We start from the raw sequence: 11,513 nt of genomic DNA on the forward strand, positions 1-11,513 counted from the left end.
CTTCCCAAACCAAACCCCCCCCCCCCCAATGTCACCCATGGTTATACTATTATTGAATACTAGTAGTACTGTTAAAAATTCACTGGTAACATTAAAGATAGCAAATACAGATTTAATGATAATTAAAACATGAAACAATAATACTAACCATCTGGAATTTTACTGTGGAACTTTTTTTTACTGTGGAATTTTTCATCATTTACTCGCCTGACAAAAACTTGTACAAAATACAAAAGATATCTGAAGGATATTTGTACAGAATTGAACAGAAGTTTTGTACATAATTATGAAAGTCAATTCGACCCAGTACATTAATGCCCTAAAAAGTACATAAAGGTTGAGTGAAAATCCTCTAAACTGGTGTATTTTAAGTCTTCTGAATTCACTCTCAAATCAAATATTATAATTTATCAACAATATACATACAGATACTTTGTCAAATGTCTTGTGACATGCGAGAGCCACTGAGGTTTGAGGTTAGCCAATGTTTCAGGCTTTGCTGATATAGTCTTATTTGGGTCACAATTGACTTCCATAATATGGACTGAAACAACGGATAGATTCTTCAAATATTTTCTTTTGTCTTTCACAGAAGAAAGAAAGCCATACAAGTTTAGAATTATTTGAGGGTGAAAGAATTTTCATTTTGGGGAGGGGTGAACTTAAACTTTGTTAATCAAATATTTCTATTTATATAATTTAAGTAAGCCTGCTACTAATAATTATTTTGATAGGTTAATTATTTCTTAGTTTAATTAAATTAATAAAAAAATATATGTTTTCTTATGTATGTATTGGGGGGAAAAAACATATCTTGGCCAGTGGTCTCATCCAAATTGAAGGCTGTATACAAAAAAAAAAAAGAAAAACTAAAGAAGGCATAAATATAGGCTATGCTATACATTGTGTGTGAGAAAGCTTTCAAATAAACATACATTATAATAAAAAAAAAGTTTAAAAGCAGAAGGACAAATTAATAAAAAATAAAGAAAAACAAAAGCACAAACTTCGTGTTAACTGCTAAGAGGTTAATTGTTCTGCTGGTGCACTCTCGTTCACTCCTATGACATATGTCATAATCCCATTATAGTTACTTATCTCATAAAAATGTGATTATTCATCAAGTATCATGCTAGCCAGTGTTTCCTGTTTCAACAACAAACAAGTCTGACAAAAAAGATTTATGAAACTCAAGCTCACTTTTGAATCTGACTCACTCGACGAATCAGAGCTATTACACAATTGATATTTTTCAGTGCTCTCCTACCTCTGAGTTCATATCTAAATGTCTTGTTTTTTCCTTCAGGGTAGTAAACTATGGATCATAATGGAATATCTAGGGGGAGGTTCAGCTCTGGACCTGGTAAGTCCTTTGACTTTATCTGTGAGCCTCCACAGCTACAGAATGCGGCTGATCGTGTGCCCTACACCCTCAACCTGTTTTGTGTTTATGTGTGTGTGCAGCTGAGAGCCGGACCTTTTGACGAATACCAGATAGCCACCATGCTGAAGGAGATTTTGAAAGGTTTGGACTACCTGCACTCTGAGAAGAAAATCCACAGGGACATAAAAGGTGTGTACGCAGAGCATTTGTCTCCATCTGAGGAATATTTGTGTCTGCTTGGTTGAGTGGGTGTGACGACTTTGTTTTTCCACTGCCGTTTGTTTTTCCACTTGTGTGAACTATATGCAGGGTGAGGTAGATTCCTGCTGGTTGGTCTGCAAATAGCTGCACTGATTGGTGTTGTCTTCAATAGTTTTGTATTCTTAATATTATTTTATTTTTTATTTATTTTTTATTTTTTTTGAAAGGGGTGAGGCTCAACCTTAATTTTGTCATTTTTAATGTTTTGAACAGTAGTGTATATTGTTACAAAAGATTTCAACTTGGAAAAACTCTGAATAAAGTGTCACAGGTTCCAAAAAAAATATTAAGCATCACAACTGTTTCCAACATTGATAATAAATCAGCATTAGTGGTCGACCGATATATCGGCTGATATTTGGCATTTTTTAAATATTGGCATCGGCCGATAAGTTTTCCTGTTTGGCCGATGCGTTCGAGGCGGGACTTTTATTTTGACGGCGCTGAGAGCGGCAGCGCCTGAGCACACAGTGTTCACATTCTCCCTCTTGTTCGCTGTCATCGTTAACAGTTCTGTCTAAAAACGAATAGAAGTCTGTCTAATAATCAGATAGAATGGTTAAACAAAGGAATTAAAATGTATACAAAAAGTCTTATAACGATTGCTTTTATATTATTAGTAATAGAAAGGCAAACATTATAATACTTTCTTGTTTGCCGTCAGCATTCAGCAAATACGCATTTATATCATTTAAACAAATCTTTGAAATTACTGACTGCTTACTTGTCATTTTTTTATTCAATTCAGAGTTTGAAATCAAGCTATCTCGTGCTTCTGCACCAAAATTGCCCCACTGTAAAATAAAAAAAACACTGAGTGAGCAAAAATTTGTTATTTCATTTTTCAAATGATTTAAAATTTCTTAAATATTAATTAAAATAAATAAAATTATATCGGCAATCGGCCACCCTGCTTTCCAAGATATCGGCATCGGCTTTCAAAAAACCAATATCGGTCGACCACTAATCAGCATAGACTGATTTCTGAAGGATCATGTGACGCTGAAGACTGGAGTAATGATGCTGAAAATTCAGCTTTGCATCACAGGAATAAATTACATTTTTAAAGTATATTAAAATAAAACCATTTTTAATAACTTCACAATATTACTGTTTTTCGGTATTTTTGATCAAATAAATGCAGCCTTGATGAGCATACGAATCTTCTTTAAAAGTATAAATATATAATATATCTTACTGATCTTAAACTTTTGAATGGCAGTGTATATTTTATTGTAGCTTGTAGTGTTAGTAGGTTCTTAAAGAGTGTGAACACCCTTCAAAGTAGGGCTGCAAGATAATGATAAATCGGCCAATCACGATTATTTTGCTCAAATATATATTCATGATGATTAAACAAAATTGTCTATTTTAGATTTATGTATTTATTTATTTTTTACATTTCATCAGAATTATTGCACTTTCACATAAACACAAATCAAGAGAACGTCATTTCATGGTTTGCGTGACTTGCAGATTTATTTGCAGCAAACAGCGCAAATGGCCGTGTGAAAGTAAACGGACTGGCTGTATTATACTTTAATTTGAGCTGAATATCTTAATAGAGATCACTGAACTCCAGCTTACCTGTTTGCCAGTGTTTTTAGCTCATGAGTGCTTTCTTTGTAATGTAGAGAGAGCTCTTTGAAATGAAAAGTCAAAAGAAATAATTTTATGCCCAAGACATGCAGCGCTATATATGTAAATAATTTTAAAATAATAACAAACAAATAAAACGCTTACTAAAAAAAGATTAGATATAAAATGTGACAGACATCAGAGAACCATGGCCATGCGAATGTGTGAAAGAAGACTTTTACTTCTAAACAGAATATGTAAAAGGCATGTGTTTATGTACTGCGGATGATCGCGATCAAAAGGAGCCTAAATCAGTTTTTCATTATTTGAGTAAAATTAAAGCTGCCGTGTCTGTTGGTCTCCATTGTCTCTTATTTTTACATGGTTACAGCTGCCAACGTGTTGTTGTCTGAGTCTGGGGAGGTGAAGCTGGCAGACTTCGGTGTGGCAGGACAGCTGACAGACACACAGATCAAAAGAGAGACGTTTGTAGGTACACCATTCTGGATGGCCCCGGAGGTCATCCAGCAGTCTGCCTATGACTCGAAGGTACGTCCCTCTGAATCCACTCACACCCCGTCATCTCAGCACTATGAATGTAAACGTTTTCAGAATCACACTGTTGTTTTCTTTGTAGAGCAGGCTCAAGCTCGACTTTGTTGTAATGCAAACCGTTAATTAGTAAGAAACAGCATGAACATGCAGCAGTTATTGAAGACTAAACTGTTACATGTAAACATGTGTATCTCTGTATATAAACACATCAGTCACACTTTAGTTTGGGAATCTGTTCTTGTAATGCAAACCGTTAATTAGTAAGAAACAGCATGAACATGCAGAAGACTAAACTGTTACATGTAAACACATGTGTATCTCTGTATATAAACACATCAGTCACACTTTAGTTTGGGAATCTGTTCTCACTATTAACAACAACTTTTGCCTCAAACTCCTAATTTGGAGCTTATTAATAGTTAGTAAGTTAGTTGTTAAGTTTAGGTATGGGGTGGATTAAATGATCTAAAATATGTGACCCGTGCTGGAAAAATGAGTGGGAATGCGCACGGGCTAATTTTGAGTTACAGGCAAAAAAAAAAGTGAAAAATGTCGAATTTGAGGTTTTTACAAAAATGAGTTAATTAAGCCCTCATATAGCGAATGCACATCCAAATAGTACTTAAGCTGGGGACACACTACACGACTAGCTGAAACATTCTAAGACTGACCTCAACACACTTAAAGACTGTTTCCATCGACTGGTACAGATTCTAGTCTTTGACAGTCGGAGAGGAGCACAAACCTAATGACTGAGTCGGTCCACTACACAACACACTTAACGACTGGCACGTCACGACTGGACAAATTCTGCCGAACCAAAAAAACCCGCAGTATCCGATTCTACCCGCGCTACCGCCCCAACAAAGACAACACAGCGGACAACACCGGTGCTTTCACTTTACTATTGAAACTTTAAAGGTTTGTTGTTTTTTTTTCCTTAGTTTGTGCTTAATATAACAGAAAATACAGCTTTCCTGCTATGTACAGTAGGTGCTGCTAATAAATGCCACCGCAATGTCTTGATTTTTTTTTTTTTTTTGCATTAAGTCCTATGTTTCTCTTTCTTTCTTGAATTATTGCTTGAGCAGACACATTTCGTTATGTCTTTTCAGACACTTATGTTTAATTTCCTTAATTATAACATTTCTAGTGCTATTTTTAAACGTTTAGTCAAGCAATAATATATTCATTATCCAATGTATGTCTGAAGATTTTTTTTCGTTACAGTTCCCAAATTACCGATCGGAATGGAATAAAACATTACTGCTCCATTTATTCAAACAAAAGTCATATAAAATGCTATTTGTGTGTTTACATTTTCATTATATTAGTCTACAGCAAACGCTCCCAATGGCGCTGTCAACATTGCACTCCAACAGATGACAGAAGGAACTGCAAAGAAATTCAAGCCATTGTAATTTCTTTATCCATTTGACACAAAACTACTATATATAATTAAATTGTGTATATAAAATTATTTTATTTCGTGTCATATTTGTGATTTTTTTTTTGTATGAATTTATGTAAAATTAGTTTTGAACAATAGCTATTCGTTATGTTGGTATATTCGTTATGAAAAAAATTTCATTATCAAGAATAGCTTTATGAAGTTAATTTCAAATTCTTTATAAAACATTTTAAGAAAAAATTAATTTTAATAAAAATAATTCTTGATAATATCTTTAAAATTAGATAAATAATTTAGGCTATTTTACTTTAGCTGTTCGACTGCAGAAAAAAACAAATAGTCCAAAACCATTTAACTTGCCATGTTAACTTCACAAATCACAGCAAGGTGTGTAGCTAATCAAGAAAAATATTTGACAAAATTACAAAATGAACCTTTAATAACGTTTTACAGTGAACAGCACAGCCGCATATACAATCGCTGGCGTCAGTCGCAAATATTAAACATGTTTTAAAAAATCTTTGTGAAAACAACTGGTAAAGACTGTTTTTTGAATTCTAAGATTATAATCTTTAGACACCACATGCTATGCGATTTTTCTGCCGACTGCAAACAGCGACTGAGCCCTACTGGATCAGACCCGGTCTGACTGGGCATGATCCGTCTCAAGACCAAATTACATTCATAATCGGCATGACAGTCGTGTAGTGCAGGGGTTTTCAACCTGTGGGGCGCGCCCCCCCAGGGGAGTGCCATCACCTGTCAAGGGGGGCGCGAGCATCAGTTAATTCAGAGACGTTCCCTTGAGAATTTATGAATATGAGTTAACAAATCTTTACGCTTATTGACAGTGTAAGATGATTTACGATTAGCCGTGCCGGAAATCCAACCACGGATTGACATGTTGTTATCTCAGAAACAGAGATATCTCAGATGGCTCAGCCATCACACTGAATCAGGTAAACTGAATAAAGTTTTTCATTCTCACGTGTTTTAAGTCTTGTCAGTTTAAACATTAAAGTAATTTTAAGCCATTTAAGCCCAAGACATCTCAATGCGGTGCTCACGCACTATGATAGAGCGTTTCTATGCGCACCGCTCACACACCTGAAGTGCACAAAGCTGTTTTTAGACTAACGAGAAAGTTACAGGATGTTTTTATAGTACAATGACCTCTTAAATGTCAAAATATCAAGGGAATTTTGGGTTTCTCAGTTCATGACCCCTTTAAACATCTAAAATGATTTTTAGTTGTATGTTTTCTGAGAGGCGTACCTTTTTCTCTTCTCGCTTTTTGACGTCTGCTGCTTCCCCTCAGCAAAAGTTCGGTATAGTTGTAAAACGCAGCATCCAGCTTTGTGAATATTCATAGTGAATTCTCAATGGCATGAGTCTGAACCAGTGAAATGTGATGTTCAAAACCATGCTGATGCGCATAAAGACCCGTCTCTCAAACGGATACATTCATATAAACCCCCAATTCAGCATTTTTATGATTTTCTAACAATATTTTGCACGTCGTGAACAGTGTGTTTGCTCTGCCTGCTACAGTATTTTTCCTCTTTATGTCCGTCTTCAGCGTCTCTGGCCTCTGTTAACAGCCTTTTACACACTTCGTAATATTTTTCTCACAAATGACATTTTAGAAAATGATTGCAGTGCAGTTTGTGTGCAAGCCCGGAACAGAGTTTGGTTGAAATAAAACAAAAAATGGCCAGTTGACCAGTGCATCTGTACTCCACTGTATAAATTAAATATAGTTGTTGTTATAAATAAAAAACAAACAATCCAGCACATCTGAATTACAATTTTGCATAAATCTGTGAAGTCGTGAATGCTTATATTTGCCAGTAATTTACTCTTGAGTGGTGTGATATTGTGCTTTGTGGGATGAGCAAATGTTTAGTAGAGTAGAGATGCACAGCATGTGATTTTGTGTGTCGCATTTAAAAGATCAGCCTGAATTTAAACAGAATCTGCCAATCACCGATCACAAGATTATCAGCCAACAAAGATTAGAGGCTGATCGATCAGTGCCAGACCTGTATGAATTTCTTTGTTCTGTTGAACATAGAAGATATTTTGAGGAATGCTGGTAACCAAACAATTTTTGGTCCCCATTGACTTCCATAGTAATTTTTTCCATGCTATGCAAATCAGTGGCTACCGTCAACTGTTTGTTTACTAACATTCTTCAAAATATCTTTTATAGAGGATATTTACTTATTTATAAAGGCAGTGATGTAGAATCGGTGGGCGGGGTTAAACAATTTTTTCCATGCTATGCAAATCAGTGGCTACCGTCAACTGTTTGTTTACTAACATTCTTCAAAATATCTTTTATGTTCAACGGAGGAAAGAAACTTATACAGGTTTGGGACAACTTGAGAGTGAGTAAATAACGGGATTTTAATTTTTGAGGGAACTATCCCTTTATACGTCGCTGTTTCTGTCAATGTTTTCAGCCCTTCAAAACTATTTCGGCTGAAACTGAAAATTGCTGTTTTATCAGAAAATTTTGGTTGCTGAAATTTCACAAAACTAAACAAATGTCTTGCTCTTTTTGGTTTATTCTCAAAATAATTGTATCATGGCAAGCTCAAAATGTGTTCAGCTTTGTGAAGTTGTTTGTTTTGCTCTCAGGCTGATATTTGGTCTCTTGGGATCACTGCCATTGAGTTGGCCAAGGGCGAGCCCCCAAACTCAGACATGCACCCCATGAGAGTGCTCTTCCACATCCCCAAGAACACCCCACCCACCCTCAACGGAGACTTCTCCAAGACTTTCAGAGAGTTTGTGGACTCCTGTCTCAACAAAGACCCTGGATTTGTAAGCACAGTTTGCAAGCATTCCTTTCTCATATATGTGTTGCACTTATACTGGAGTTGTCACAAAAGCTTTGATATATGGGGACAAAAAGGGCCCTGTATGAGCTAATTAATATAGTTATGCAGCATCACACAAGCAAGTGTACTGTTTTTCCAGAATATTGTCAATATTGTGTATTTTTGCTCTGTCGCCAATGAAAATGTTCTAAACGAAGCCACAACTGAACCGTTATGCATCTCTGAGCAACATGCAGTGTTGGATCAACGATTCAGTGAATCATTCTTTAAGACATTCACTTGTTTCGTTCCTGAATGTATCATTGCATTCAAAAAAATAGTATTATTTGTACAATTGTAATTGCTATATACATACATCTAAATTGATTTTGTTGATGCTGATTTCATTCAATTGGTAACAGCCTATAGTGTATTATTCTGATTGAATTGGATTTAATGTAAGAATATGTATGCTTTGAATAGGGAAAGACAGAATGCTTCTATTTAGGTAAAATGCCCATGGAAATAAATTTAAGGTGGTAAATGTATATTATAATGTGCATTAAGTGTAGTTTGCATTCTCTGTGTGAACGGCAGAGCTTGGTTGGTATAATACTGTCAGTGAGTGCCACATCTGAGCCGCTCTGGTCGTTTCACAAGTGACTTTCACATGTAAGAGTATTTAGTACTGTGCCTTTCTGAAAAGTATTTTGAGGCATGGGTACCATGGGTAATACTACTGGTGCACTGCTATACTGTGCAGCACTAACTTGTACTGATGTGTTTAAAAAGTGATAAAGGTAATAAAATGTCACTATTTCATTTTCTCAGAGGCCAACAGCAAAGGAACTCCTGAAGCACAAATTCATCGTTAAATATGCCAAGAAGACCTCCTACCTCACCGAGCTCATTGACCGGCTGAAGCGCTGGAAAGCCGAGGGTCACAGCGATGGAGAATCGAGTTCTGACTCTGACTCGTAAGCATGCGGCGAACACACATGCATTTACCCTAAATTATCATTAACAGAGGCTTGAGTTGACAAATCAGTATACATTTCAGGAGAAACCCTTCCATTGCACCAGTTTGCTTTTCTGGAAACAAAACACATACTGCTTTCTAAAAAGTGTTTGAACAGGAATTCTGTTCCTAACCAGCTTGAGTTAACATTTAAAGGGCTAATTCACATCAATTTTACTGTGGAATACAAAAGGCAGATGTTGAAGAATGTTAAAGGGGTCATACGATGCGATTTCAAGTTTTCCTTTCTCTTTGGAGTGTTGCAAGCTGTTTCAAGACCCCCTTTCTGTTAAGCATGTCTTATTGCACTGTCAATGCATGTAGATGATAGTTGTATTGAGGAAGATCTCTAAACAAAAATGAAAATGTGTTGTTGAAAATGTACTTGACCTCAGGCCATCCAAGATGTAGAGTTTGTTTCTTCATCAAATTTAGAGAAATTTATCATTGCATCAGTGTCTCAGCAATGGATGCTCTGCAGTGAATGGGTTAGGCTGCTGTCACTTTAAGACCGAATGCACAGATCTAATATACTGATACACGTGTTTTCTTTCCCAACTGTTTGTGTTCACTTGAGACATAAATGACTGTGTTTATAGACGGGCATTTTGATACATAAGTGTGTGTGTGTGTGTGTGTGTGTGTGTGTGTGTGTGTGTGTGTAAGACCGTTCAAGCCCAATAAGGCGCCAGTTCAGAGCTCAGTCTGGTACTCACACGGTATGTGAGATGCGGCTTTATCTGCACAAATCTGGCCAGTAACGCCGCCTGCTTGACTGATGAACAATGCTGATGATTTCAGCATCAGATACCTGTGTGGTTTATCAGTCGTCCATGATCAGATCTTTCTCCTCATCTTTCCTCTGTAGGTTCTCTATGAGTTAGTGCTACATTGGGTCGCTGGGAACACACCACCCTTCTGCTGTCAGGCCTGATGACTGCACCTTAACACACTCACACATGTACAGAGACGGGAGGGACGCGGGGGCGCGCGCACACTATCTTATCATAACCAAAAGGAATTCTTCTTTTTTGTTGTCCCAAAGAATGGAAATATATATATAAATATAGTGTGCGTTCAACTGTATTTATACAATTTTGCCACATGCTTTTATATTAGTCTTCTGCTGGTGCCCAAGGATGTGTGTTACTGTTATTTTATTCCACATTTTACTTTGAAAGTCACAAAATATCCTTACCGGTTAAGTACATCTGCTCTAGAGAGCATTAGGTAAATCTTTTGATTCACGTATATTTATATGTATTTGATGTCCCAATCCATTACTTTATTTTAAACTATGATCAATAATATATACGTTTGTGAGATTAACAGTGTCTTTTTGTTCGTCTTGGTTTGGGATTTCTTTGTTTCTCGACACACACTGTTAACTAGCATTACAGAACTGCTGTATGGGATTACATGCATATCATATCAGTCAAAATTAATAGAAATACCTCATTTAAGCAATCAAAAAAAGAAAAACAGCTGGTTAATGAAGATCGATACAATTTAAACTGCTAGGAAAATAAGAGGAAATTTGCTGTGCAAAAGCTACCTCCACTTCTGGCCCATTACAATAGGAAATTTCATTTTTACTTTTTTTTTTTTTTATTGGCAAGGTAATTAAATTTCTAGACCTTTGTGTTTGCCCTTGATTTCTCAGCAACGCCCTCTTTTTACAGTCTTGTTTTTGAGCTAATATTTTTATACAAGAATAGAATTATACTGTATTTTTGAAGGAAATATGCACTTGCGCACACTTTGTACGGGGTGGGCCTGTTTTGTGTTGTAATTTCAGAGCTCTCTTGCTCCAAAGACATTCCACTTACTTTGAGTAGATCTCAAGGCAGCCTGCTTCTGTAACCAATGGGGGAATTTCTACACGCAAACTGATGCATTTAAACTACCCGAAATGACAGCAAGTGATTCGAGTCCATGCTAGGCAGCAGTATAGAATTCAAGCTCAATGCAAACTTCCTGTGATGAGGGATTTCTTTTCTTTTTTGCCAAGAGGGTGCCATTGCTGGTGCGGTGGTCATATGTCATATTTGCTCCTGTTGGTTTGGAGAGACTGTGCCAACGTTGCATCCCATTGTGCCTAAAGCTCACTTTTTTTAATGTATATGATGTTATTGTCTTTTCAAACCGCTTTAAAACGAAGTTTTCACACATGTTGCCAGACTGCTGGAAGATTTTAGAGCAATAAAGGTGTTTAGTGGATTTGTATATTTCTTTATAGCAATGTAGATGCAGAAGCTAGGTTTTGTACATTTCTTCACCAGAGCTTTTGTAAATTTAAGACGCCAGACAGAAATCTTTCTAGGTTGTATCATATAGATGCTGTTCTCTTCATTTTTGGACTGTAACTGTTACAGATACATTTTTGTTTGGTGTGGCAAATAAAGATTTAAGTTATGTCATTTCAGTGTGACTATTTTGTTTTTAAACCGCTTGATAAAGGTCCAGACTTATTGCACGTCT

The 11,513-nt window shown here is 36.2% G+C and overlaps 1 protein-coding gene across 1 annotated transcript in view; it reads left to right on the forward strand.

The window, feature by feature from the left end:
• Positions 1-8,995, forward strand: part of LOC107692938 (serine/threonine-protein kinase 26) — an 18,532-nt gene extending 9,537 nt beyond the window's left edge. Inside the window, exons 3-7 of the mRNA XM_016492146.1 lie at positions 1,307-1,363; positions 1,465-1,573; positions 3,615-3,772; positions 7,833-8,018; positions 8,846-8,995. Coding sequence (XP_016347632.1) covers positions 1,307-1,363; positions 1,465-1,573; positions 3,615-3,772; positions 7,833-8,018; positions 8,846-8,995 — 660 coding nt within the window. The remainder of the gene's footprint in view (positions 1-1,306; positions 1,364-1,464; positions 1,574-3,614; positions 3,773-7,832; positions 8,019-8,845) is intronic.
• Positions 8,996-11,513: the final 2,518 nt, after the last annotated feature.

The sequence above is a fragment of the Sinocyclocheilus anshuiensis genome, unplaced genomic scaffold, assembly GCF_001515605.1.
Source record: "Sinocyclocheilus anshuiensis isolate Anshui unplaced genomic scaffold, SAMN03320099.WGS_v1.1 scaffold658, whole genome shotgun sequence".
NCBI classification, from domain to species: Eukaryota; Metazoa; Chordata; class Actinopteri; order Cypriniformes; family Cyprinidae; genus Sinocyclocheilus; species Sinocyclocheilus anshuiensis.